The following is a 27,201-nucleotide window of genomic DNA, read 5'->3' as shown; positions in this document are numbered from 1 at the left end:
GACTGAGAGACACCGGTCAGTGTACAGATCTGACCCTGAGAGAGAGGGACTGAAGACACCGGTCAGTGTGCAGATTCCCCCTGAGAGAGAGGGACGAGAGACACCGGTCAGTGTACAGATCTCCCCCTGACAGAGAGGGACTGAGAGACACCGGTCAGTGTACATATCTCCCCCTGAGAGAGAGGGACTGAGAGACACCGGTCAGTGTACAGATCTCCCCCTGAGAGAGAGGGACTGAGAGACACCGGTCAGTGTACAGATCTCCCCCTGAGAGCGAGGAACTGAGAGACACCGGTCAGTGTGCAGATATCCCCCCTGAGAGAGAGGGACTGAGAGACACCGGTCAGTGTACAGATCTCCCCCTGAGAGAGAGGGACTGAGAGACACCGGTCAGTGTACAGATCTCCCCCTGAGAGAGAGAGAGACTGAGAGACACCGGTCAGTGCACGGATCTCCCCCTGAGAGAGAGGGACTGAGAGACACCGGTCAGTGTACAGATCTCCCCCTGAGAGAGAGAGAGACTGAGAGACACCGGTCAGTGCACGGATCTCCCCCTGAGAGAGAGGGACTGAGAGACACCGGTCAGTGCACGGATCTCCCCCTGAGAGAGAGGGACTGAGAGACACCGGTCAGTGTACAGATCTCTCCTTGACAGAGAGGGACTGAGAGACACTGGTCAGTGTACAGATCTCCCCCTGAGAGAGAGGGACTGAGAGACACCGGTCAGTGTACAGATCTCCCCCTGACAGAGAGGGACTGAGAGACACCGGTCAGTGTACAGATCTCCCCCTGAGAGAGAGGGACTGAGAGACACCGGTCAGTGTACAGATCTCCCCCTGAGAGAGAGGGACTGAGAGACACCGGTCAGTGTACAGATCTCCCCCTGAGAGCGAGGAACTGAGAGACACCGGTCAGTGTGCAGATATCCCCCCTGAGAGAGAGGGACTGAGAGACACCGGTCAGTGTACAGATCTCCCCCTGAGAGAGAGGGACTGAGAGACACCGGTCAGTGTACAGATCTCCCCCTGAGAGAGAGAGAGACTGAGAGACACCGGTCAGTGCACGGATCTCCCCCTGAGAGAGAGGGACTGAGAGACACCGGTCAGTGTACAGATCTCCCCCTGAGAGAGAGAGACTGAGAGACACCGGTCAGTGTACAGATCTGACCCTGAGAGAGAGGGACTGAGAGACACCGGTCAGTGTACAGATCTCCCCCTGAGAGAGAAGGACGGAGAGACACCGGTCAGTGTACAGATCTCCCCCTGACAGAGAGGGACTGAGAGACACCGGTCTGTGTACATATCTCCCCCTGAGAGAGAGGGACTGAGAGACACCGGTCAGTGTACAGATCTCCCCCTGAGAGAGAGGGACTGAGAGACACCGGTCAGTGTACAGATCTGACCCTGAGAGAGAGGGACTGAGAGACACCGGTCAGTGTACAGATCTCCCCCTGAGAGAGAAGGACGGAGAGACACCGGTCAGTGTACAGATCTCCCCCTGACAGAGAGGGACTGAGAGACACCGGTCAGTGTACATATCTCCCCCTGAGAGAGAGGGACTGAGAGACACCGGTCAGTGTACAGATCTCCCCCTGAGAGAGAGGGACTGAGAGACACCGGTCAGTGTACAGATCTCCCCCTGAGAGCGAGGAACTGAGAGACACCGGTCAGTGTGCAGATATCCCCCCTGAGAGAGAGGGACTGAGAGACACCGGTCAGTGTACAGATCTCCCCCTGAGAGAGAGGGACTGAGAGACACCGGTCAGTGTACAGATCTCCCCCTGATAGAGAGGAATTGAGAGACACCGGTCAGTGTGCAGATATCCCCCCTGAGAGAGAGGGACTGAGAGACACCGGTCAGTGTACAGATCTCCCCCTGAGAGAGAGGGACTGAGAGACACCGGTCAGTGTACAGATCTCCCCCTGAGAGAGAGAGAGACTGAGAGACACCGGTCAGTGCACGGATCTCCCCCTGAGAGAGAGGGACTGAGAGACACCGGTCAGTGTACAGATCTGACCCTGAGAGAGAGGGACTGAGAGACACCGGTCAGTGTACAGATCTCCCCCTGAGAGAGAAGGACGGAGAGACACCGGTCAGTGTACAGATCTCCTCCTGACAGAGAGGGACTGAGAGACACCGGTCAGTGTACAGATCTCCCCCTGAGAGAGAGGGACTGAGAGACACCGGTCAGTGTACAGATCTCCCCCTGAGAGAGAGGGACTGAGAGACACCGGTCAGTGTACAGATCTCCCCCTGAGAGAGAGGAACTGAGAGACACCGGTCAGTGTGCAGATATCCCCCCTGAGAGAGAGGGACTGAGAGACACCGGTCAGTGTACAGATCTCCCCCTGAGAGAGAGGGACTGAGAGACACCGGTCAGTGTACAGATCTCCCCCTGAGAGAGAGGGACTGAGAGACACCGGTCAGTGTACAGATCTCCCCCTGGGAGAGAGGGACTGAGAGACACCGATCAGTGTACAGATCTCCTCCTGAGAGAGAGGGACTGAGAGACACCGGTCAGTGTACAGATCTCCTCCTGAGGGAGAGGGACTGAGAGACACAGGTCAATGTACAGATCTCCCCCTGAGAGACACTGGTCAAGGTAGTAAAGTTTCAGACAATACCAGACCCCATTTTAAAAATATTTTCACTTCTGCGAGGTCAAATAAATTCCAGGCTATGCAGCAACAACTCTTGACCTATGGCAAACTTCATGGAAAGAAACTCATACTGGGCATTCTATAGGCCCCCTGGTAGCAGCAGAGATACAGAGGAGCAGATTGGGAGGCAGATTTTGGAAAGGTGCAAAAATAACAGGGTTGTTATCATGGGTGACTTTAACTTCCCTAATATTGATTGACACCTGATTAGCCCCAAGGGTGCAGATGGGGCAGAGTTTGTTAAGTGTGTCCAGGACAGATTCCTGTCACGGTATGTGGACAGGCCAACCAGTGTGAATGCCATACTAGATCTAGTATTAGGTAATGAACCAGGTCATGTCACAGATCTCTCAGTGGGTGAATATATGGGGGACAGTGACCACCGCTCCCTTGCATTTCACATTATCATGGAAAAGGATAAAATCAGAGAGGACAGGAAAATTTTTAATTGGGGAAGGGCAAATTATGAGGCTATAAGGCTAGAACTTCTGGGTGTGAATTGGGATGATGTTTTTGCAGGGAAATGTACTATGGGCATAGAACATAGAAGATAGATTAGTACAGCACATTACAGGCCCTTCGGCTCACAATGTTGTGCTGACCCTCAAACCCTGCCTCCCATATAAGCCCCCACCTTAAATTCCTCCATATACCTGTCTAGTAGTCTCTTAAACTTCACAAGTGTATCTGCCTCCACCACTGACTCAGGCAGTGCATTCCACGCACCCACCTTTCTCTGAGTAAAAAACCTTCCTCTAATATCCCCCTTGAACTTCCCACCCCTTACCTTAAAGCCATGTCCTCTCGTATTGAGCAGTGGTGCCCTGGGGAAGAGCTGCTGGCTATCCACTCTATCTATTCCTCTTATTATCTTGTACACCTCTATCATGTCTCCTCTCATCCTCCTTCTCTCCAAAGAGTTAAGCCCTAGATCCCTTAATGTGGTCAATATTTAGAGATCTCTTGCAGGATGTTAGGGATAAATTTGTCCCGGTGAGGAAGATAAGGAATGGTAGGGTGAAGGAACCATGGGTGACAAGTGAGGTGGAAAATCTAGTCAGGTGGAAGAAGGCAGCATACATGAGGTTTAGGAAGCAAGGATCAGATGGGTCTATTAAGGAATATAGAGAAGCAAGAAAGCAGCTTAAGAAGGGGCTGAGAAGAGCAAGAAGGGGGCATGAGAAGGCCTTGGCGAGTAGGGTAAAGGAAAACCCCAGGGCATTCTTCAATTATGTGAAGAACAAAAGGATGACAGGAGTGAAGGTAGGACCGATTAGAGATAAAGGAGGGAAGATGTGCCTGGAGGCTGCAGAAGTGAGCGAGGTTCTCAATGAATACTTCTCTTCGGTATTCACCAATGAGAGGGAACTTGATGATGGTGAGGACAATATGAGTGAGGTTGATGTTCTGGAGCATGCTGATATTAAGGGAGAGGAGGTGTTGGAGTTGTTAAAATACATTAGGACGGATAAATCCCCGGGGCCTGACGGAATATTCCCCAGGCTGCTCCATGAGGCGAGGGAAGAGATTGCTGAGCCTCTGGCTAGGATCTTTATGTCCTTGTTGTCCACGGGAATGATACCGGAGGATTGGAGGGAGGCGAATGTTGTCCCCTTGCTCAAAAAAGGTAGTAGGGATAGTTCGGGTAATTATAGACCAGTGGGCCTTACGTCTGTGGTGGGAAAGCTGTTGAAAAAGATTCTTAGAGATAGGATCTATGGGCATTTAGATAATCATGGTCTGATCAGGGACAGTCAGCATGGCTTTGTGAAGGGCAGATCGTGTCTAACAAGCCTGATAGAGTTCTTTGAAGAGGTGACCAGGCATATAGATGAGGGTAGTGCAGTGGATGTGATCTATATGGATTTTAGTAAGGCATTTGACAAGGTTCCACACAGTAGGCTTATTCAGAAAGTCAGAAGATATGGGATCCAGGGAGGTTTGGCCAGGTGGATTCAGAATTGGCTTGACTGCTGAAGGCAGAGGGTCGTAGTGGAGGGAGTACATTCAGACTGGAGGATTGTGACTAGTGGTGTCCCACAAGGATCTGTTCTGGGAGCTCTACTTTTCGTGATTTTTATTAACGACCTGGATGTCGGGGTAGAAGGGTGGGTTGGCAAGTTTGCAGACAACACAAAGGTTGGTGGTGCTGTAGATAGTGTAGAGGATTGTTGAAGGTTGCAGAGAGACATTGATAGGATGCAGAAGTGGGCTGAGAAGTGGCAGATGGAGTTCAACCCGGAGAAGTGTGAGGTGATACACTTTGGAAGGACAAACTCCAAGGCACAGTACAAAGTAAATGGCAGGATACTTGGTAGTGTGGAGGAGCAAAGAGATCTCGGCTTACATGTCCACAGATCTCTGAAAGTTGCCTCACAGGTAGATAGGGTAGTTAAGAAAGCCTATGGGGTGTTAGCTTTCATAAGTCAAGGGATATAGTTTAAGAGTCACAAGGTAATGATGCAGCTCTATAAAACTCTAGTTAGGCCACACTTGGAGTACTGTGTCCAGTTCTGGTCACCTCACTATAGGAAGGATGTGGAAGCATTGGAAAGGGTACAGAGGAGATTTACCAGGATGCTGCCTGGTTTAGAAAGTATGCATTATGATCAGAGATTAAGGGAGCTAGGGCTTTACTCTTTGGAGAGAAGGAGACATGATAGAGGTGTACAAGATAATAAGAGGAATAGATAGAGTGGATAGCCAGCGCCTCTTCCCCAGGGCACCATTGCTCAATACAAGAGGACATGGCTTTAAGGTAAGGGGTGGGAAGTTCAAGGGGGATATTAGAGCAAGGTTTTTTACTCAGAGAGTGGTTGGTGCGTGGAATGCACTGCCTGAGTCAGTGGTGGAGGCAGATACACTAGTGAAGTTTAAGAGACTACTAGACAGGTATATGGAGGAATCTAAGGTGGGGGTTATATGGAAGGCAGGGTTTGAGGGTCGGCACAACATTGTGGGCCGAAGGGCCTGTACTGTGCTGTACTGTTCTATGTTCTGGAAAAAGGAGGAAACTCCATCACTCAGACAGTGGCTGGCTGCATTAATGGATACTCTGCATCTAGACAGGATGAGATACGTTATCAAGGACAGACTCAAGGAATTTGAAAAAATCTGGCAACCATTAATGTTGTATTGAGAAGAGACAGACAGCTGAACTAAGTGTGGGGGGGGGCGGTAGGACCTAAACAGCACTTACGGGAGGGGTGAGGGGACAGGAGCGATGAGGGGAGGGAAGGGCAAAGCAGATGGGGTGGTAGGGTTTCATTTGGCTTTTGCTTGTTTACAATCCATAGGTTCATTTGACTTTCATTATGTTGTTATGAGAAAGCAAAGAAAAAAGAAGCGTTGTACTTCAGGACATTGTCGGTTGTGGTTAAGCTGATGTTGCTTCACAATGAAAATATTGGAAATGAGAGACACCGGTCAGTGTATAGATCTCCCCCTGACAGAGAGGGACTGAGAGACACTGGTCAGTGTACAGATCTCCCCCTGAGAGAGAGGGACTGAGGGACACCGGTCAGTGTACAGATCTCCCCCTGACAGAGAGGGACTGAGAGACACTGGTCAGTGTACAGATCTCCCCCTGAGAGAGAGGGACTGAGAGACACCGGTCAGTGTACAGATCTCCCCCTGAGAGAGAGGGACTGAGAGACACCGGTCAGTGTACAGATCTCCCCCTGAGAGAGAGGGACTGAGAGACACCGGTCAGTGTACAGATCTCCCCCTGAGAGAGAGGGACTGAGAGACACCGGTCAGTGTACAGATCTCCCCCTGAGAGAGAGGGACTGAGAGACACCGGTCAGTGTACAGATCTCCCCCTGAGAGAGAGGGACTGAGAGACACTGGTCAGTGTACAGATCTCCCCCTGAGAGAGAGGGACTGAGGGACACCGGTCAGTGTACAGATCTCCCCCTGACAGAGAGGGACTGAGAGACACCGGTCAGTGTACAGATCTCCCCCTGAGAGAGAGGGACTGAGAGACACCGGTCAGTGTACAGATCTCCCCCTGAGAGAGAGGGACTGAGAGACACCGGTCAGTGTACAAATCTCCCCCTGAGAGAGAGGGACTGAGAGACACCGGTCAGTGTACAGATCTCCCCCTGAGAGAGAGGGACTGAGAGACACCGGTCAGTGTACAGATCTCCCCCTGAGAGAGAGGGACTGAGAGACACCGGTCAGTGTACAGATCTCCCCCTGAGAGAGAGGGACTGAGAGACACCGGTCAGTGTACAGATCTCCCCCTGAGAGAGAGGGACTGAGAGAGACCGGTCAGAGTACAGATCTCCCCCTGAGAGAGAGGGACTGAGAGACACCGGTCAGTGTACAGATCTCCCCCTGAGAGAGAGAGACTGAGAGACACCGGTCAGTGTACAGATCTCCCCCTGAGAAAGAGAGACTGAGAGACACCGGTCAGTGTACAGATCTCCCCTGAGAGAGAGGGACTGAGAGACACCGGTCAGTGTACAGATCTCCCCCTGAGAGAGAGGGACTGAGAGACACCGGTCAGTGTACAGATCTCCCCCTGAGTGAGAGAGACCAGTCAGAGTACAGATCTCTCCCTGAAAGAGAGGGACTGAGAGACACCGGTCAGTGTACAGATCTCCCCCTGAGAGAGAGGGACTGTGAGACACCGGTCAGTGTACAGATCTCCCCCTGAGAGAGAGGGACTGAGAGACACCGGTCAGAGTACAGATCTCCCCCTGAGAGAGAGGGACTGAGAGACACCGGTCAGTGTACAGATCTCCCCTGAGAGAGAGGGACTGAGAGACACCGGTCAGAGTACAGATCTCCCCCTGAGAGAGAGGGACTGAGAGACACCGGTCAGTGTACAGATCTGACCCTGAGAAAGAGAGACTGAGAGACACCGGTCAGTGTACAGATCTCCCCCTGAGAGAGAGGGACTGAGAGACACCGGTCAGTGTACAGATCTCCCCCTGAGAGAGAGAGACTGACAGACACCGGTCAGTGTATAGATCTCCCCCTGAGAGAGAGGGACTGAGAGACACCGGTCAGTGTACAGATCTGACCCTGAGAAAGAGAGACTGAGAGACACCGGTCAGTGTACAGATCTCCCCTGAGAGAGAGGGACTGAGAGACACCGGTCAGTGTACAGATCTCCCCCTGAGAGAGAGGGACTGAGAGACACCGGTCAGTGTACAGATCTCCCCCTGAGAGAGAGGGACTGAGAGACACCGGTCAGTGTACACATCTCCCCCTGAGAGAGAGGGACTGAGAGACACCGGTCAGTGTACAGATCTCCCCCTGAGAGAGAGGGACTGAGAGACACCGGTCAGTGTACAGATCTCCCCCTGAGAGAGAGGGACTGAGAGACACCGGTCAGTGTACAGATCTCCCCCTGAGAGAGAGGGACTGAGAGAGACCGGTCAGTGTACAGATCTCCCCTGAGAGAGAGGGACTGAGAGACACCGGTCAGTGTACAGATCTCCCCTGAGAGAGAGGGACTGAGAGACACCGGTCAGTGTACAGATCTCCCCTGAGAGAGAGGGACTGAGAGACACCGGTCAGTGTACAGATCTCCCCCTGAGAGAGAGAGACTGACAGACACCGGTCAGTGTATAGATCTCCCCCTGAGAGAGAGGGACTGAGAGACACCGGTCAGTGTACAGATCTCCCCCTGAGAGAGAGGGACTGAGAGACACCGGTCAGTGTACAGATCTCCCCCTGAGAGAGAGGGACTGAGAGACACCGGTCAGTGTACAGATCTCCCCCTGAGAGAGAGGGACTGAGAGACACCGGTCAGTGTACAGATCTCCCCCTGAGAGAGAGGGACTGAGAGACACCGGTCAGTGTACAGATCTCCCCCTGAGAGAGAGGGACTGAGAGACACCGGTCAGTGTACAGATCTCCCCCTGAGAGAGAGGGACTGAGAGAGACCGGTCAGTGTACAGATCTCCCCTGAGAGAGAGGGACTGAGAGACACCGGTCAGTGTACAGATCTCCCCTGAGAGAGAGGGACTGAGAGACACCGGTCAGTGTACAGATCTCCCCTGAGAGAGAGGGACTGAGAGACACCGGTCAGTGTACAGATCTCCCCTGAGAGAGAGGGACTGAGAGACACCGGTCAGTGTACAGATCTCCCCCTGAGAGAGAGGGACTGAGAGACACCGGTCAGTGTACAGATCTCCCCCTGAGAGAGAGGGACTGAGAGACACCGGTCAGTGTACAGATCTCCCCCTGAGAGAGACCGGTCAGAGTACAGATCTCCCCCTGAGAGAGAGGGACTGAGAGACACCGGTCAGTGTACAGATCTGACCCTGAGAGAGAGAGACTGAGAGACACCGGTCAGTGTACAGATCTCCCCCTGAGAAAGAGAGACTGAGAGACACCGGTCAGTGTACAGATCTCCCCTGAGAGAGAGGGACTGAGAGACACCGGTCAGTGTACAGATCTCCCCCTGAGAGAGAGGGACTGAGAGACACCGGTCAGTGTACAGATCTCCCCCTGAGTGAGAGAGACCGGTCAGAGTACAGATCTCTCCCTGAAAGAGAGGGACTGAGAGACACCGGTCAGTGTACAGATCTCCCCCTGAGAGAGAGGGACTGTGAGACACCGGTCAGTGTACAGATCTCCCCCTGAGAGAGAGGGACTGAGAGACACCGGTCAGAGTACAGATCTCCCCCTGAGAGAGAGGGACTGAGAGACACCGGTCAGTGTACAGATCTCCCCTGAGAGAGAGGGACTGAGAGACACCGGTCAGAGTACAGATCTCCCCCTGAGAGAGAGGGACTGAGAGACACCGGTCAGTGTACAGATCTCCCCCTGAGAGAGAGGGACTGAGAGACACCGGTCAGTGTACAGATCTCCCCCTGAGAGAGAGGGACTGAGAGACACCGGTCAGTGTACAGATCTCCCCCTGAGAGAGAGGGACTGAGAGACACCGGTCAGTGTACAGATCTCCCCCTGAGAGAGAGGGACTGAGAGACACCGGTCAGTGTACAGATCTCCCCCTGAGAGAGAGGGACTGAGAGACACTGGTCAGTGTACAGATCCCCCTGAGAGAGAGGGACTGAGAGACACCGGTCAGTGTACAGATCTCCCCCTGAGAGAGAGAGACTGACAGACACCGGTCAGTGTACAGATCTCCCCCTGAGAGAGAGGGACTGAGAGACACCGGTCAGTGTACAGATCTGACCCTGAGAAAGAGAGACTGAGAGACACCGGTCAGTGTACAGATCTCCCCTGAGAGAGAGGGACTGAGAGACACCGGTCAGTGTACAGATCTCCCCCTGAGAGAGAGGGACTGAGAGACACCGGTCAGTGTACAGATCTCCCCTGAGAGAGAGGGACTGAGAGACACCGGTCAGTGTACAGATCTCCCCTGAGAGAGAGGGACTGAGAGACACCGGTCAGTGTACAGATCTCCCCTGAGAGAGAGGGACTGAGAGACACCGGTCAGTGTACAGATCTCCCCTGAGAGAGAGGGACTGAGAGACACCGGTCAGTGTACAGATCTCCCCCTGAGAGAGAGGGACTGAGAGACACCGGTCAGTGTACAGATCTCCCCCTGAGAGAGAGGGACTGAGAGACACCGGTCAGTGTACAGATCTCCTCTGAGAGAGAGGGACTGAGAGACACCGGTCAGTGTACAGATCTCCCCTGAGAGAGAGGGACTGAGAGACACCGGTCAGTGTACAGATCTCCCCTGAGAGAGAGGGACTGAGAGACACCGGTCAGTGTACAGATCTCCCCCTGAGAGAGAGGGACTGAGAGACACCGGTCAGTGTACAGATCTCCCCCTGAGAGAGAGGGACTGAGAGAGACCGGTCAGAGTACAGATCTCCCCCTGAGAGAGAGGGACTGAGAGACACCGGTCAGTGTACAGATCTGACCCTGAGAGAGAGAGACTGAGAGACACCGGTCAGTGTACAGATCTCCCCCTGAGTGAGAGAGACCGGTCAGAGTACAGATCTCTCCCTGAAAGAGAGGGACTCAGAGACACCGGTCAGTGTAAAGATCTCCCCTGAGAGAGAGGGACTGAGAGACACCGGTCAGTGTACAGATCTCCCCTGAGAGAGAGGGACTGAGAGACACCAGTCAGTGTACAGATCTCCCCTGAGAGAGAGGGACTGAGAGAGACCGGTCAGAGTACAGATCTCCCCCTGAGAGAGAGGGACTGAGAGACACCGGTCAGTGTACAGATCTGACCCTGAGAGAGAGAGACTGAGAGACACCGGTCAGTGTACAGATCTCCCCCTGAGTGAGAGAGACCGGTCAGAGTACAGATCTCTCCCTGAAAGAGAGGGACTGAGAGAGACCGGTCAGTGTACAGATCTCCCCCTGAGAGAGAGAGACTGAGAGACACCGGTCAGTGTACAGATATCCCCCTGAGAGAGAGGGACTGAGAGACACTAGTCAGTGTACAGATCTCTCCCTGAGAGAGAGGGACTGAGAGACACCGGTCAGTGTACAGATCTCCCCCTGAGAGAGAGGGACTGAGAGACACCGGTCAGTGTACAGATCTCCCCCTGAGAGAGAGGGACTGAGAGACACCGGTCAGTGTACAGATCTCCCCCTGAGAGAGAGGGACTGAGAGACACCGGTCAGTGTACAGATCTCCCCCTGAGAGATGGATGGGGGGTGGGTGTGTGCTTCGAGACTGCTGATTTTAATCCACTTCTGTTTTTCAGGAATACGCTGATTCAATGGATGACACCTCGAACCAGTTTGCCGAGTTGAGGATCTCGATTTACGGCAACAGTCCCGGCGAGTGGGACCAGCTCGCCTCCTGGTTTTACGACCAGCAAGTCTGCTCGCGCAAGATCCGCTGGATGATTCAGGTTCCCCGGATCTAGTGAGTAATCCCACGGGAGAATCCAGGCCTGGGGGTGTCGCCGCGCCGTGCCCGAGCTGGGGATTCGGGAGTGAGAGCTGAGAGCTGAGGAAGGGGCGGGGAACAGTGTCGGGGGAGGGAGAGGTGCATTTCCAGTCAATGCCTCCAGCTCTCCCTTGCCCTGCAGTGCTCTCCCACTCCTCAGCCTGCTCTCTCCCTGGGCCGCCTTTCACTCCAACCTGGCCTCGGCCGACTCCTACCTCCGTCCCCAATCCTCTCTCCCTCCTGACCCCTCTCCCTCTCTCACTCTCTGTTACCTTCGTTCGCAGCCCCTGTCTCTGTCCCTCTCTCCCTACAGCCCTCGGCCCCGCCAAACAGAGTAATTAGTTTGTGTGGATGCTGTGTGATGTACCCCACCCCGCCCAAATAATGGACAATACACCAGATACAATTAAATGAATTACAGTTTATAGATATTACTGGAACTATATAATTAATAGAGATAAAATATAAAAGGCGCCAAGCTTATCAAAGTTCAATCTCTTCGTGCACAAACAGTTGGAGCTCTTGTAACGATCCCCTCTTCACCAGTCGATCCCCTCTGACCACCTCGACCCGCCGCCTGGGACCAACCACGGTGGTCGACCAGACGCTCCACGCGAGTCCGTCTCCGTCTCCTCTCCTCGCCGAAGACCCTGGACCTCGGACTCCCGCTCAGAGTCGGACCCCGTTAGCCGGCTCACAGCACCTTGTCCATTCTCTCTCTCTCCATCGCGCCTCTGCCCCCAAAAACCCGCGTATCACAATAACTTACAGACACACTAGAAAAGATAACATCTATCCCAATTGACACACATCGAAGCTGCTGGTGAACGCAGCAGGCCAGGCAGCATCTCTGGGATCTCGACCCGAAACGTCGACTGTACCTCTTCCTAGAGATGCTGCCTGGCCTGCTGCGTTCACCAGCAACTTTGATGTCTGTTGCTTGAATTTCCAGCGTCTGCAGTATTCCTGTTGCTTGCATCTATCCCAATTGGTTCATTCTCTCTCTTATCAGTAATGTAACCCAAACAAGCTGCTAGCAGGAGAACTTTCTCAGCTTTGAACATAACAAAGAAGCCATTTTAATTAGCCTACGCAGTAACGTAAAAGAAGAAACCCCTTACATTCGTCTAACCTTCCCTCACAATCCCCACGCGCCTCTCTCTCTTCCAGCTCTTTAACCTTTCCTCATAACCCCCATCTCTGTCCTTCACTCTCTCTCCTTCCCCTCAAGACCCCCTCTCCATCCCGCACTCCCTCTCACTCTATCTCTCTCCCTTGCACTCATTGTCTCAGCCCCAGTCTCCCTGCCCGCTCTCATCTCTCTCTCACACACTGTCTGCCGATCCCTCACTCTGCCCCCCCTCTCTTTCTCACCCACCCTTCATCTCTCTGTTCATTTCTTTCTGTCGCTCTCACAGTAACCTGCACTCTCGCAAAAAACACCTTCTCCACTCTCTCTCTCTCTCTCTTTTGATCTCTCTCTCTTTCGATCTCTCTCTCTCACACACACACAATAGCGTCTCTTTTCCACACCCTGAAAATCACCCCTCTCCCTCTCACTCCCACACACTCCCTGTCTCACACGGACACACACACACACACACACACACACACACACACACACACACACACACAAACACTATGGTCCATCTCCCCCACCTAGCACAATCAACACGCTCTTTCCCGCAGACACAGCAAATCCCCCTCCTCACAGACAGTAACGTCCCTCACCTACGCTCCCTCCCCCGCACACACAGCTCGTACCCAGCACTCTCCCCGACGTGGACAGCAAACACCACAGTAGCCCCTCTGTCATTCTCCCCCACACTAACCGCTCTCTCCCTCGTTCCCCCAGAGTAACCCCTCTCTCCCTCTTTCCCCCCACAGTAACCCCACTCTCCCTCCTTCCCCCCACAGTAACCCCCTCTCTCTCTCGTTCCCCCCACAGTAACCCGTCTCTCTCGTTCCACCCACAGTAACCCCTCTCTCCCTCGTTCCTCCCACAGTAACCCCCTCTCTCTCCTTCCCCCCACAGTAACCCCTCTCTCTCCTTCCCCCCACAGTAACCCCCTCTCTCTCTCGTTCCCCCCACAGTAACCCGTCTCCCTCGTTCCTCCCACAGTAACCCCTCTCTCCCTCGTTCCTCCCACAGTAACCCCCTCTCTCTCCTTCCCCCCACAGTAACACCTCTCTCTCTCGTTCCCCCCACAGTAACCCCCTCTCTCTCCTTCCCCCCACAGTAACCCCTCTCTCTCCTTCCCCCCACAGTAACCCCCTCTCTCTCTCGTTCCCCCCACAGTAACCCGTCTCCCTCGTTCCTCCCACAGTAACCCGTCTCTCCCTCGTTCCTCCCACAGTAACCCCTCTCTCTCTCCTTCCCCCCACAGTAACACCTCTCTCTCTCCTTCCCCCCACAGTAACACCTCTCTCTCTCGTTCCCCCCACAGTAACCCGTCTCTCTCGTTCCACCCACAGTAACCCGTCTCTCCCTCGTTCCCCCCACAGTAACCCCCCTCTCTCCTTCCCCCCACAGTAACCCCTCTCTCTCTCCTTCCCCCCACAGTAACACCTCTCTCTCTCGTTCCCCCCACAGTAACCCGTCTTTCTCTCGTTCCCCCCACAGTAACACCTCTCTCTCCTTACCCCCACAGTAACCCCTCTCTCTCTCCTTCCCCCCACAGTAACACCTCTCTCTCTCATTCCCCCCACAGTAACCCGTCTTTCTCTCGTTCCTCCCACAGTAACCCCCTCTCTCTCCTTCCCCCCACAGTAACACCTCTCTCTCTCGTTCCCCCCACAGTAACCCGTCTCTCTCGTTCCACCCACAGTAACCCGTCTCTCTCGTTCCACCCACAGTAACCCGTCTCTCCCTCGTTCCTCCCACAGTAACCCCCTCTCTCTCCTTCCCCGCACAGTAACACCTCTCTCTCTCCTTCCCCCCACAGTAACACCTCTCTCTCTCCTTCCCCCCACAGTAACACCTCTCTCTCTCCTTCCCCCCACAGTAACCCCCTCTCTCTCCTTCCCCCCACAGTAACCCCTCTCTCTCTCCTTCCCCCCACAGTAACACCTCTCTCTCTCGTTCCCCCCACAGTAACCCGTCTTTCTCTCGTTCCCCCCACAGTAACACCTCTCTCTCCTTACCCCCACAGTAACACCTCTCTCCCTCGTTCTCTCCCACATTAACCCCTCTCTCTCTCGTTCCCCCCACAGTAACCCGTCTTTCTCTCGTTCCCCCCACAGTAACCCCTCTCTCTCTCCTTCCCCCCACAGTAACACCTCTCTCTCTCGTTCCCCCCACAGTAACCCGTCTTTCTCTCGTTCCCCCCACAGTAACACCTCTCTCTCCTTCCCCCCACAGTAACACCTCTCTCCCTCATTCTCTCCCACATTAACCCCTCTCTCTCTCGTTCCCCCCACAGTAACCCGTCTTTCTCTCGTTCCCCCCACAGTAACCCCTCTCTCTCTCCTTCCCCCCACAGTAACACCTCTCTCTCTCGTTCCCCCCACAGTAACCCGTCTCTCTCGTTCCCCCCCACAGTAACCCGTCTCTCCCTCGTTCCCCCCACAGTAACCCATCTCTCTCTCATTCTCTCCCACAATAACCCCTCTCCCCCTCGTTCACCCCCACAGTAACGTGTTTTACAAGCTTGGGAAGGTACAGTGTTTCGCTGAGGTGCTCGACAACTTGTTCCGGCCCATCTTTGAAGCCACCCTCTACCCGAACAAGCACAAGAAACTGCATCTGTTCTTCAAATATGTGAGTGTCATTGCTCAGCAGTTTCCCTGGCATGTGTGGGAGGGGGAGGCTTTGGCTGCCCAAACCCCTCCCCAGTCTGTGACTCAGGAGGTCCCGGAGATTTCAAATCTTTTCTTTTCCCATCTCCCTCCCTCCCTCCCCATTCTCACCCCTCTCCCCATCTCCCTCTCTCCCCTCTCCCCCCTCCCTTCCTCTCTCCCCCTCCCCCACACCCCCTCTCTCTCCCTTCCCCCCTCTCTCCCCCTTCCCCCTCTCTCTCCCCCCTCTCTCCCCATCTCCCCCTCCCCCTCCCCCTCTCTCCCCTCTTCCCTTCCCCCCCTCTTTCCCCTCTCTCCCCCCGCTTCCCCTCTCTCCCCCCCTCCCCCTCCCTCCCTCTCTCTCCCCTGTATTCCCTTCTCCCCCATCTCGCCCCTCCACCCTCTCTCTCTCCCCTCCCCCTCTCTCTGTCCCCCTCCTCCTCTCTCTCTCCCCCTCCCCCTCTCTCCCCCCCTCCCTCCCCCAGATTACAGCCTTCGACAGTGTGGACGATGAATCGAAGACGGACGAGGGCTTCTTCCCCGAGCTCCCCCAGCCGGAGGAATGGAGCTTGAAGAAAAACCCTCCCTACAGCTACTACCAGTTCTACATGCTGAGTAACATTAGCATCCTCAACCAGCTGCGCAGGTACCGAGCGGCGCCCGGCCTGGCCGAGGGGCACCAGGGTGCGACAGCTGGCGGGGGGGGGAGAGGGAGGGAGGGCAGGAGGAGAGGAACAGAGAGAGAGACATGTGGAGGGAGAAAGAGGGTAAAGAGAGATGTGGAGGGGGGAGAGGGGGCGAGAGAAAGGGGGAGGGAAAGAGAGAAGAGAGGGAAGAGATGTGGAGAGGGAGAGAGAGGGGGCAAGGGGAGCAAGAAAGAGAGGGAGGGTGAGAGAGAGGGGGAGAGATGTGGAGAGAGAGGTAAAGACAAAGTGTGCAGCAAGGGAGGGTGGAGAGACACGGGTGGTGCTGAGAGTGGGGGGAGAGATGTAGAGAGCAGAGAGGAGTGGGGAGAGAGGGAGAGAGTGAGGGTTGGGAAGAGGGAGAAAGAGCGGGTAGAGAGACGGGGGGGGGGCGTGGAGGAGAAGGCAGGCTGAGAGACCAGAGAGAGGAGGGAGAGGAGTTGAGAGAGGAGAGAAGGGAGTGGGGAGAGAGGGAGGAGAGAGGGGGGAGAGAGAGAGAGAGAGTGGGTGGGAGGAGGCACCGAATGCAGAAGAGAAGTAGGGAGGGGGAGAGGCATTATAAAGGGAAAGGAGTGTGAGGGCAGAGGGAAGGTTGGGGAGAGGGAGGCAGTGTGGAGTGGGTTACGACAGTGGGGGGTAAAGTGGGGAGAGAGTATGGGGAGAGGCGTTATAAAGGGAAAGGAGTGTGAGGGGCAGAGAGAGAGAGTGCGGGCGTAAGCGGGGAGAGGGGAGTGTGCTGCTGTAATGTTGTATCAGGTTTGCAACTTTCAAGGAGTGGTGACCGGTTGGGGGTTGGGGTGGTGAGTGCCTTATTCCGATAGTCAAAACTCGCTCCGTCGTGATCGGTTGGTTTAGAAACTGCATCGACTCGTCCCAGGAACACGATCACACACGGGGAGGACACGCTCAATCGCATGCATGCGCACACAGACACACAGACACACACACACACAGACACACACACACACACACACACACACACACACACACACACACACACACACACACACACACACACACACACAGACACACACACACACACACACACACACACACACACACACACACACACACACACACACACACACAGACACACACACACACAGACACAAACACACACACAGACACACACACACACACACATACACAAAGACACACACACACAGACACACACACACACACACACACACACACACTCACGCACGCACACAGACACACAGACACACACGCGCACGCTCACCATCTCTGACTCACGCACGCGTGCCCAGGCTGTGACACTCTCTAACCACACACAATGTCACCTGTACAGACAGCGCAACATGAACACCTTCCTGTATCGGCCTCACTGTGGGGAGGCCGGCTCCCACACACACCTGGTCGATGGATTCCTGACAGCCGACAACATTTCCCACGGACTGCGCCTCAAAAAGGTATAAAGTCAAGGATGGGGGGGGGACACAGTGGGGGTGATGTAGAGGGAGCTCCACACTGTGTCTGACCCGTGTCCCGGGAGCGCTCGGTGCCCACACTGGGGATAGTGGGGGGGGGGACACAGTGCGGGTGATGTAGAGGGAGCTCCACACTGTGTCTGACCCGTGTCCCGGGAGCGCTCGGTGCCCACACTGGGGATAAAGTGGGGGGACACACTGTGGGGGTGATGTAGAGGGAGCTCCACACCGTGTCTGACCCGTGTCCCGGGAGCGCTCGGTGTCTACACTGGGGATAAAGTGGGGGGGACACGCACTGTGGGGGTGATGTAGAGGGAGCTCCACACTGTGTCTGACCCGTGTCCCGGGAGCGCTCGGTGCCTACACTGGGGATAAAGTGGGGGGGGACACGCACTGTGGGGGTGATGTAGAGGGAGCTCCACACCGTGTCTGACCCGTGTCCCGGGAGCGCTCAGTGTCCACACTGAGGATAAAGAGGGGGGGGACACACAGTGACATGGATTGTGTGGGTGGGTTTCATGATACACACAATTAAACCATTTTCTCTTTTTCTTCTTCTTCTTCCTTACATCCTTCTCTCCTTCTTTCTTTCTTTATCCCCTCCATCTCCCTCTCCGCCCTCCCACTTTCTGTCTCCCTTTTTCTTCTTCTCCACCCCTTCTCTTCTTTTTTCCCTCTCCATCCCGCTCTCTTCCCCATCCCTTCCCCCTCTCCTTCTCCACTCCCTCCGTATCCCTTACTGTCTCTCTCCACCTTCCTTTTCTGTCTCCCACTCCCTCCCATCTCCCCATTTCTCTCTCCTACTGTCTCACTGACTCTCTCTCTGTCCTCCCTTCCCTACCTCTCTCTCCTCCTCCCTCTCTCTCTCATCTGCCTCTCTCTTCCCCCCTCCCAGGACCCTGCCCTCCAGTATCTCTACTACCTGGCACAGGTGCCCATTGCCATGTCTCCGCTCAGCAACAACAGCCTGTTCCTCGAGTACAGCCAGAGTCCCTTCCTCCAATTCTTCCAGACCGGCCTCCAGGTCTCACTCTCCACCGATGACCCTCTGCAGTTTCACTACACCAAGGTCGGTCCCCGCGCGCTCCTCCCCGGCTGCGATCCTGTGCGTCCGTTCGAGGGCTGGCGGTTAGCTCGTCGTACGTAGTAGCGATGTAATGCAGTGCGGGCACGAGGCAGATGCTGGAGATTCCAGCGACGCACACCAAACGCTGGAGGAATTCAGCAGGCCGGGCAGCGTCTGTCGGAAAGAGTCAACAGTCGAGGTTTCAGGCTGAGACCCTTCATTGGGACTGGAGAATAGAGAGGAGAAGTCAGAGTAGCGAGGTGGGGGGATATGAGGAGGAAGTACAAGGTGGTCGGTGATAGGTGAATCCCGCAGAGGGGGAGGGGTTATTTTACTCTCCGGGTTCCTCAGAGTCTTAAGGCTGATTTATACTTCTGCGTAGTAGCCTACTACACTACTATGAGCATTTATACTTGTGCGTTGGTGTGTACTAGTGAGCATTTACACTTGTGCATTGGTGTGTACTTGTGAGCATTTATACTTGTGCGATGGTGTGTACTCATGAGCATTTATACTTGTGCGTTGGTGTGTACTAGTCAGCATTTACACTTGTGCATTGGTGTGTACTCGTGAGCATTTATACTTGTGCGATGGTGTGTACTCGTGAGCATTTATACTTGTGTGTTGGTGTGTACTCGTGAGCATTTATACTTGTGCGATGGTGTGTACTCGTGAGCATTTATACTTGTGTGTTGGTGTGTACTCGTGAGCATTTACACTTGTGCGTTGGTGTGTACTCGTGAGCATTTATACTTGTGCGATGGTGTGTACTCGTGAGCATTTATACTTGTGCGTTGGTGTGTACTAGTGAGCATTTACACTTGTGCATTGGTGTGTACTCATGAGCATTTATACTTGTGCGATGGTGTGCACTCGTGAGCATTTATACTTGTGCGTTGGTGTGTACTAGTGAGCATTTACACTTGTGCATTGGTGTGTACTCGTGAGCATTTATACTTGTGCGATGGTGTGCACTCGTGAGCATTTATACTTGTGTGATGGTGTGTACTTGTGAGCATTTATACTTGTGCGATGGTGTGTTAGTGAGCATTTACACTCGTGTGTTGGTGTGTCTGCATCACTCTGCAATTCACCACCACCAAAACGCTGGCTGGCGGTGGGGTTTCTATGCCAATGTGTTGAGTTTCTTCATGCTGAAACTCAAACTTCAAACAATGGCGACTGAAACTGAAGGAGGGTGAATTTTCTGTGCTTGTCCGGACACTGAGAGACACGGACGAGGAAACGCATTTCAAATATTTTTGGATGTCGGCAGGTAGATTTGACAATTTGGTTCATCGCCTCCCGCCATTTATTTCGCATCAGTGTACGCACAGTATACTCAGAGACTGGCAATCACCATTCGAGTTTTAGCTTCAGGTGGAAGTCAACAGGCTGTAGCAGCTAGCTACAAACTGGCATCAAGCACAGGGCCCTACATAATTTCGGAGGTCTGTGCAGCTTTATGCAAAGCATTGCAGCCAGAGTTCCTTCCCTGCCCTTCAGTCGCCCAATGGGAAGCTACTGCAGCGTAGGAGGAAATGCGATGCTACCAAGCGGACCAATCACAGTTGTTGCGGTCTGCGTCGCTGCGATGCGTAGTTACATTTTTGGGGAGGGGCGAACCAGGCTACGGCGTAGGGTTCGCGGCTACGCCGTGCCTATGGTGTTGATTTGACGCACAAGTATAAGGTGGCCTAGAGTCACCAGTTTCACTCCTGAATCTCTCAGTTCATTATTAGACAGATCCAGCTCTGTCAGTGAGCGGTTTGTACTGAGAGCAGAGGTGAGATCCACAACACCAGCAGCTGTGAGACCGACACACCGCAGACTGTGGATCAGAGAGAGATGAGAAGTTAAATCCCGGGGTTTATTAATCCCACTTTCACCAGTACCCACGGTACTTATTGGTGCTGCACACACAAAATGCTGGGGGAGCTCGGCAGCTGCTACGGGAAATAGTGCCATCAACGTTTCCAGTCAAAACCCTTCAGCGGGGCAGCGGATTTAAAAAAAAGATGGGGAGCAGATTGAAAAGGTGGGAGGAGAGGAGAGAGAAAAACACAGAAGGTGACGGGTGAAACCAGCAGTGCGGAGGGATGAAGTAAAGAACAGGGAAGTTGATCAGTGAAAGAAATCCCAGTTGGACCTCCTTACTCGCGAGTCCCGCACGCGCGAATTCAACCAGCCGCGAATCGGGGAGAACCTGGAAGTCCTCTCCCCAGCGCTCATCGTTCGAGCGTTGTTTGCCTCGTTCATTCACCACTTTGTTTCTGTGAAAAAATGTCTCCTGAAAAGGCCCCAAATCCTCGGCTTTGCATATCGCCTGTTGCCGGGGCCGGGGGTCGAAACACTCGGCAGAGACGGTGCTCGGTGCTTGGTGTCGGAGAGCTGGTCGGAGGCTCGGCGTTTTTCGGACGGACTCGGAGTCGGACTGTGGTCGGATGCTTCCGGGATGCTGCATCGGCAAGTTGGCGGCACTGGAGGTTCACCGTCTGCGTGAGATGATGGGACTTGCGAGAGACTTTGAGACTTTTACTGTGCCATGGTCTGTTCTGATCAAATTACGGTATCGTTTTGCACTGTTGTAACTACATGTTATAATTATGTGTTTTTGTTAGTTTTAAGTCAGTTTGTCATGTGTTTTCGTGATATCATTCTGGAAAAACATTTTATCATTTCTTAATGCATGCATTACTAAATGACAATAAAAGGGGACTGCCTGTCCTCATAATCATAATAATCATCATCATCATAATAATAATTACGTGGTCAAAGCAATTTCTCGAAGGCTAAGAGCTATCTCTCGCCGAGCAGGTAGAAATATTAGATCTTTTGAAAACTGGCATGCTGCACTCCGAAGTGGGCCGTAAGGTGGGTAAGAATGAATCAAGCACTCGCACAATAAATCAGAAGGAAGCTGAGATTCGTGGAAGTGTTAGTGCCAGGGATGGCTGGCTGGCTACGTAAAGCACTACAACCGCAAGAACTTACGGATCACGGGAGAATCGGGATTGGCTGACGCCGAGGCAGCATCAGCATTCCCAGAAGAGCTGCGATGGCTGCGTCTGTATGGACTTCTTTTCCTTGCCATTATTCTGGTCATTTGGTGGGGGAGTCTGGTACGAGAGGGCATTGGCTTAAGGATTGAAGGGCACCCATTCAGAGCAGAGATGCGAAGAAATTTTTTTAGCCAGAGGGTGGTAAATCTATGGAATTTGTTGCCACAGGTGGCAGTGGAGGCCAAGTCATTTAGATTTAGATTATGAGAACACTCAGTCCTCGTTTATTGTCATTTAGAAATGCATACATGCATTAAGAAATGACACCAAGTCCCTCCAGAGTGATATAACACAAAAACAGGACAAACCAAAGACTAACAGTGACAGAACCACATAATTATAACATATAGTTACAACAGTGCAAAACAATACCGTAATTTGATAAAGAGCAGAGCATGGGCACGGTAAAAACAAGTCTCAGGTCCCGATCGACTCCCGAGTCCCCGATAGCAGGCGGCAAAAGGGAGAAACTCCCTGCCGTAAACCTCCAAGGCACCGACAATTTGCCGATGCCTTGGAAACAGCCGACACTGAGTCCATCCGTCCGAAAACTTCGAGCCTCCGACCAGCCTCTCTGATACAGCCTCCCGAGTGCCATCCTCTGCCGAGCGCCTTTGACCTCGCCCCGGCCGCTGAAACAAGCAAAGCCGAGGACTCGGGGCCTTCCCCTCCGGAGATTCCGGTTACCACACAGTAGCAGCGGCAGCAAAGCGGGAATTTCGGAAGTTTTCCAGATGTTCCTCCGTACTCTCACCTCCGTCTCCATCAAATCAGGATTGTGCACGGTCCCCTACTTGACAGATTACACAGATTAAGGCAGAGATTGATAGGTATCTGAGTAGCCAGGGCATCAAAGGTTGTGGTGAGAAGGCGGGGGAGTGGGGCCAAATGGGAGAATGGATCAGCTCATGATAAAATGGCGGAGCAGACTCGATGGGCCGAATGGCCGACTTCTGCTCCTTTGTCTTTTGGTCTATTCCCTAAACAATACAGTATAACAACTACTTACGTAGCATTTACCTTGTATTGGGTATTATAAGTCAATGGAACGGAAACACCGCAGGCAGCGGGTCCTGTGCTGCCCTGGGTCCTAAAGTCCACCGGCACTGAGACAGGTTAAATCAGGGACTTCAGCATCCGCGTTTATTTTTTTGGGTATCCGCGGGGGGGGGTGCGGTTCTCGGAACCAATCCCTTGTGGATGAGGAGGGCCGACTGTACTGGGCTGGAGAAGCGGGGAGTCTGATAGGAGAGGACGGAAGTCTGATGGAAGAGCTGGGAAGTTAGTTGGTGAAAGAGATACAGGGCTGGAGAAGGCGGGAGGGGGGGTCTGATAGGAGAGGACGGAGGGCCATGGGAGAAAGAAAACAAGGTAAGAGAGAGATGGCAGCCCAGAAGCTTCTCAGAGGCCGTCAGGCAAGCGGGCATAGGTGCAACAGGGTGGTGGGGGGAGGACGTTTGACTCTGTGCCGGCGGGAGGGGAGGGAGGGGGCTTCGCGCCGCGCCTGGCCCTTCTGACGCCGCCCCTTTCCCTGCCAACAGGAGGCGCTGATCGAGGAGTACGCGGTGGCCGCCCAGTTCTGGAAGCTGAGCACCTGCGACATGTGCGAGATCGCGCGGAATAGCGTCCTGCAGAGCGGGCTCGCCCACCGGGTGAGGCCAGTGGGCACGGCGGGGGGGTGGGGGGCACGCGGTAGAAGTGGAGTTACAGAACGGGGGGGGTGGAGGGAGAGGGCGGGCAAAGGCAAGGTGAGCTGAGTGTGCCCGGGGGGTGGGGGGAGGAACGGCGGGTGTCGAGGGGAGGGGAGGGGTCAGATGCTGGAGGGGGAGGGTTGTGTCGGGGTGCTTGAGGTGCTGACTGCTCACTGCTGACCCTCCCTCCCCCCCCCAGGAGAAGCAGACGTTTCTGGGCGACAATTACCTGACGGAAGGGCCCACCGGCAACGACATGCTCCGGTCCAACGTCTCCCAGATCCGGGTGGCTTTCCGGTTTGAGACCTGGACCCACGAGCTCAAGATCCTGGTGCAGGGGGCCTGAGAGAGCCAACTCCCCCCCCCCCACTCGTCTCCGTGACCCCCATCCTCGTGAACCCCCCTCCCTCGGCAACACATGTACAATTCTCATGGTCATCTCTGTTTCAATGTTGGGACGCAGAACTTAAAAAAAACCACAGAGTCCTTCCCGCTGTCACTCTCCCTCAGTCCCACCCTCTCTCCCACTCTTTCTATCCCTATCCCTCCCTGCTCTCTCCCACTCACCTCTCCTCTCCTTCTCTCCCTCTCTCTCTCTCTCTTCTCTCTCTAACTCTTTCTCTGTTTTCTATCTCTCCCTTTCCCTATCTCTCTCTCTACTCCTTCTCTCTCCCTAGATCTCTTTTTCTCCTTCTCCCTATCTCTTTCTTCTCTCTGTCCCTGTCGCTTTATCTCTCTTCTCTCTTCTCTTTCTCCCATATTTTCTCTCTCTCTCTCTTTCCCCCTCACCCTCTTTCTCCCATATTTCTCTCTCTCATTCCACTGCTCTCCCCTTCTCTATTTCTCCCTCTCTCTCTCATTCCACCCTCCCCACTCTCTCTCTCACTTCACTCTTCTTCCCTTCTCACTCTCTCTCATTCCCCCCTCACCCTCTCTCTTTCTCTCATCTCTCTCTCTCTCTCTCTCTCTCTCTCTCTCTCCTCTCTCCCTTCTCTTCCATGGGAGGAGAAGATTGTGGCACGACGCAGTGCGCACAGATACCCCAAAATGATATCGTATTTGTGAAGTAGGAGCCGTGCACAATCCTGATTTGATGGAGACGGACATGTGAAGCACGGAGGAACATCTGGAGAAACTTCTGAAATGCCCGCTTCGCTGCCGCTGCTGCTGTGCGATCGAGAATCTGCGGAGGGGAAGGCCCCAAATCCTCAGCTTTGCCTATTGCCTGTTGCCGGGTCCGGGGTTGATGCGCTCGGCAGAGATGGTGCTCGGTGTCGAAGGCTTGAAGTTTTCAGACAGACTCAAGAGTCGGACTGTGGTCGGATGCTTCCAGGGTGCTGCATCTGCAAATTTGCGGTGCTGGAAGCTCATGGCAGGGAGAGTTTTCTTCCTTCTACCGTCTGCGTGAGATGATGGGACTTTCGAGACTTTGAGACTTTTTTTTACCGTGTCCATGGTCTGCTCTTTATCAAACTACGGTATTGCTTTGCACTGCTGTAACTATATGTTATAATTATGTGGTTTTCGTCAGCTTTTTTAATCTTGGTTTGTCTTGTATTTCTGTGATATCATTCCGGAGAAACTTATCATTTCTTAAAACATGCATTACTAAATGACAATAAAAGAGGACTGTGTGTCCTCATAATCTAATCTAATCTAATCTCTATCTCTATCTTTCCCTCTCTCATTCCCTCCCTCTGACAGATTTGGACACCTACCCTGCCATTGCTCATCAGCTGCTGGGGATTCCGAGATCTCTCTGTGCGTGGTAAATAAAATCTCGTCGACCAGCTCTGTGCTGTGGTGTTCTGCTCATAAAACTCAGCAATCAGAACCGATGACTGGGTGTTGGGTCTGTCTCTCCACCTCCCTGACCCTCTCTCCCCATCTCTCTGCTCCTCTCTTTCACCCGCCGACCCTTCAGCCGTCCCGATGAAAGGCCTCGGCCTAAGATGTTCAACGGAGTATCTATTTCCACGATACTGATCTCTGGGATTGGAATTGTGTGTGCACGTGCGCGCGTGTTTGCGTGTGTGTGTGTGTGTGTGTGTGTGTGTGTGTGTGTGTGTGCGCGCGCGCGTGTTTGCATGTGCCTGTGTGTGCGCACGTGCGCGCGCGTTTGCGTGTGCCTGTGTGTGTGTGTACACGTGCGCGCGTGTGCTTGTGTGTGTACACGTGCGCGCGTGTTTGCGTGTGCTTGTGTGTGTACACGTGCGCGCGTGTGTTTGCGTGTGCCTGTGTGTGTACACGTGCGCGCGTGTGTTTGCGTGTGCCTGTGTGTGTACACGTGCGCGCGTGTGTTTGCGTGTGCTTGTGTGGTTACTCTGGGTTTCCATCATCTGTAGAATCTCTTGTGTCTTTGATTTACATCTCACATTAGGACTTTTTTTTACAGAATATCTTTATTACAAATCCAGTGCTCTATATATATATATATATATATATATATACATACAAACCACTGACTAACACAATTACTTCACTACAAATACACAATACACATTAAACCAAAATGTTTCCATCTCTGTCAGTGATGGCAACAACCACCGGCCCCCCCCCCCCACCCAACCTCTTGAGGAGCCCAACGGTCCCGGGACGCGCACGGATGGCTGATTTTGCCAGCCCCAGGAGCAAGTTGACAAGGACATCCTCACCCCTCTGTGCCCCCCTCCTTACCGGATGACCATATATAAATAGGGTGGGGCTCAAATGCAACCGGAAGGCGAGAAGCAGCCCGCGCAAATACGCAAGAAGGGGCGGCAGGCTCGCACACTCCGGGTACGTGTGGTATGCGGTCTCCTCCGGCCCGCAGAAGCGGAGATCCGTGCACAAACTAAGGAGCCTGTTGCAGGGCACGGCTCCGCACAGCGGCCTCCACCCGACTCACTTTCGGACCGGGAGTGGTCTGGGTTTGAGGAGGGATTTTGAGGCTTTAGTCAGAGGAGGTGAGAAAAAATTTTAGCTAGAGTAACCCCCGCTCCCAGCTCCACACAATTAATTGTTATCTTTACCTTTTATTCTGCCAGGCACATACGCGCTTTATGCTCTCAAAATTTCACTTCTGAAGGCCTCCCACTTGACCGAGAGCCCACCTTTGGCGCCACTGGAATTGGCCCTCCTCCGATTTGCGACCCCGACCCGCCGACCCCTCTTTCCTTTCGGCGTGTCTACCGATCGCGTCGTGATCGCGAGAGGCGCCTCCAGCCGCATTTCCAACCCTCGCCGTTCAGGGGTCGGAGCTGGAACGGGATGAACTCTGGGTCTTTCAGAGGGGCCGGAATTGATTAGGCTGCTCTGTGTGTGTGTGTTTGCCCCGCTGCTGGTGCGACGAACTGGGACCGAGGTTTGGGGCCCACTCCAGCTATCCCGGAGTCATTATTCTGGGACTCGGCTTGGATGATGTGTGTGTGTGTGTGTGTTTTCCCCTCTCTTTCTCTGTGCAGTGGTTTTGGTCTTTTTTTTAACTGGGTTCTTCCAGGTTTCTTGCTTTATGGCTGCCCGTAAGCAGCCAAATCTCGAGGTTTATAACATAGAAACATAGAAAACCTACAGCACAATTCAGGCCCTTCGGCCCGCAATGCTGTGACGGACATGTCCTTACCTTAGAAATTCCCTCAGCTTACCCATAGCCCTCTATTTTTCTAAGCTCCACGTACCTATCCACGAGTCTCTTAAAAGACCCTATTGTATCCGCCTCCACCATTACTGGCAGCCCATTCCACACACTCACCACTCTCTGTGTGAAAAACTTACCCCTGACATCTCCTTTGTACCTACTCCCCAGCACCTTAAACCTGTGTCCTCTCGTGTTAGCCATTTCAGCCCTGGGAAAAAGCTTCTGACTATCCACACGATCAATGCCTCTCATCATCTTATACACCTCTATCAGGTCACCTCTCATCCTCCGTCGCTCCAAGGAGAAAAGGCCGAGTTCACTCAACCTATTCTCATAAGGCACGCTCCCCAATCCAGGCA

General features: G+C 53.6%; 1 protein-coding gene across 1 annotated transcript in view; it reads left to right on the top strand.

Moving 5' to 3' along the window:
- Positions 1–24,920, top strand: part of LOC134339961 (AMP deaminase 1-like) — a 122,282-nt gene extending 97,362 nt beyond the window's left edge. The window contains exons 8-14 of the mRNA XM_063036775.1: positions 11,312–11,475; positions 15,133–15,259; positions 15,762–15,922; positions 17,269–17,389; positions 18,303–18,476; positions 23,077–23,187; positions 23,426–24,920. Of these exons, the coding sequence (XP_062892845.1) occupies positions 11,312–11,475; positions 15,133–15,259; positions 15,762–15,922; positions 17,269–17,389; positions 18,303–18,476; positions 23,077–23,187; positions 23,426–23,572 (1,005 nt within the window). The 3' untranslated portion in view covers positions 23,573–24,920. The remainder of the gene's footprint in view (positions 1–11,311; positions 11,476–15,132; positions 15,260–15,761; positions 15,923–17,268; positions 17,390–18,302; positions 18,477–23,076; positions 23,188–23,425) is intronic.
- The last annotated feature ends 2,281 nt before the right edge of the window (positions 24,921–27,201 follow it).

Source organism: Mobula hypostoma, chromosome 31 (assembly GCF_963921235.1).
Source record: "Mobula hypostoma chromosome 31, sMobHyp1.1, whole genome shotgun sequence".
Taxonomy (NCBI): Eukaryota; Metazoa; Chordata; class Chondrichthyes; order Myliobatiformes; family Myliobatidae; genus Mobula; species Mobula hypostoma.
Note: the sequence above shows the minus strand (reverse complement) of the source record. Positions and strands in the feature narration are given on the sequence as shown.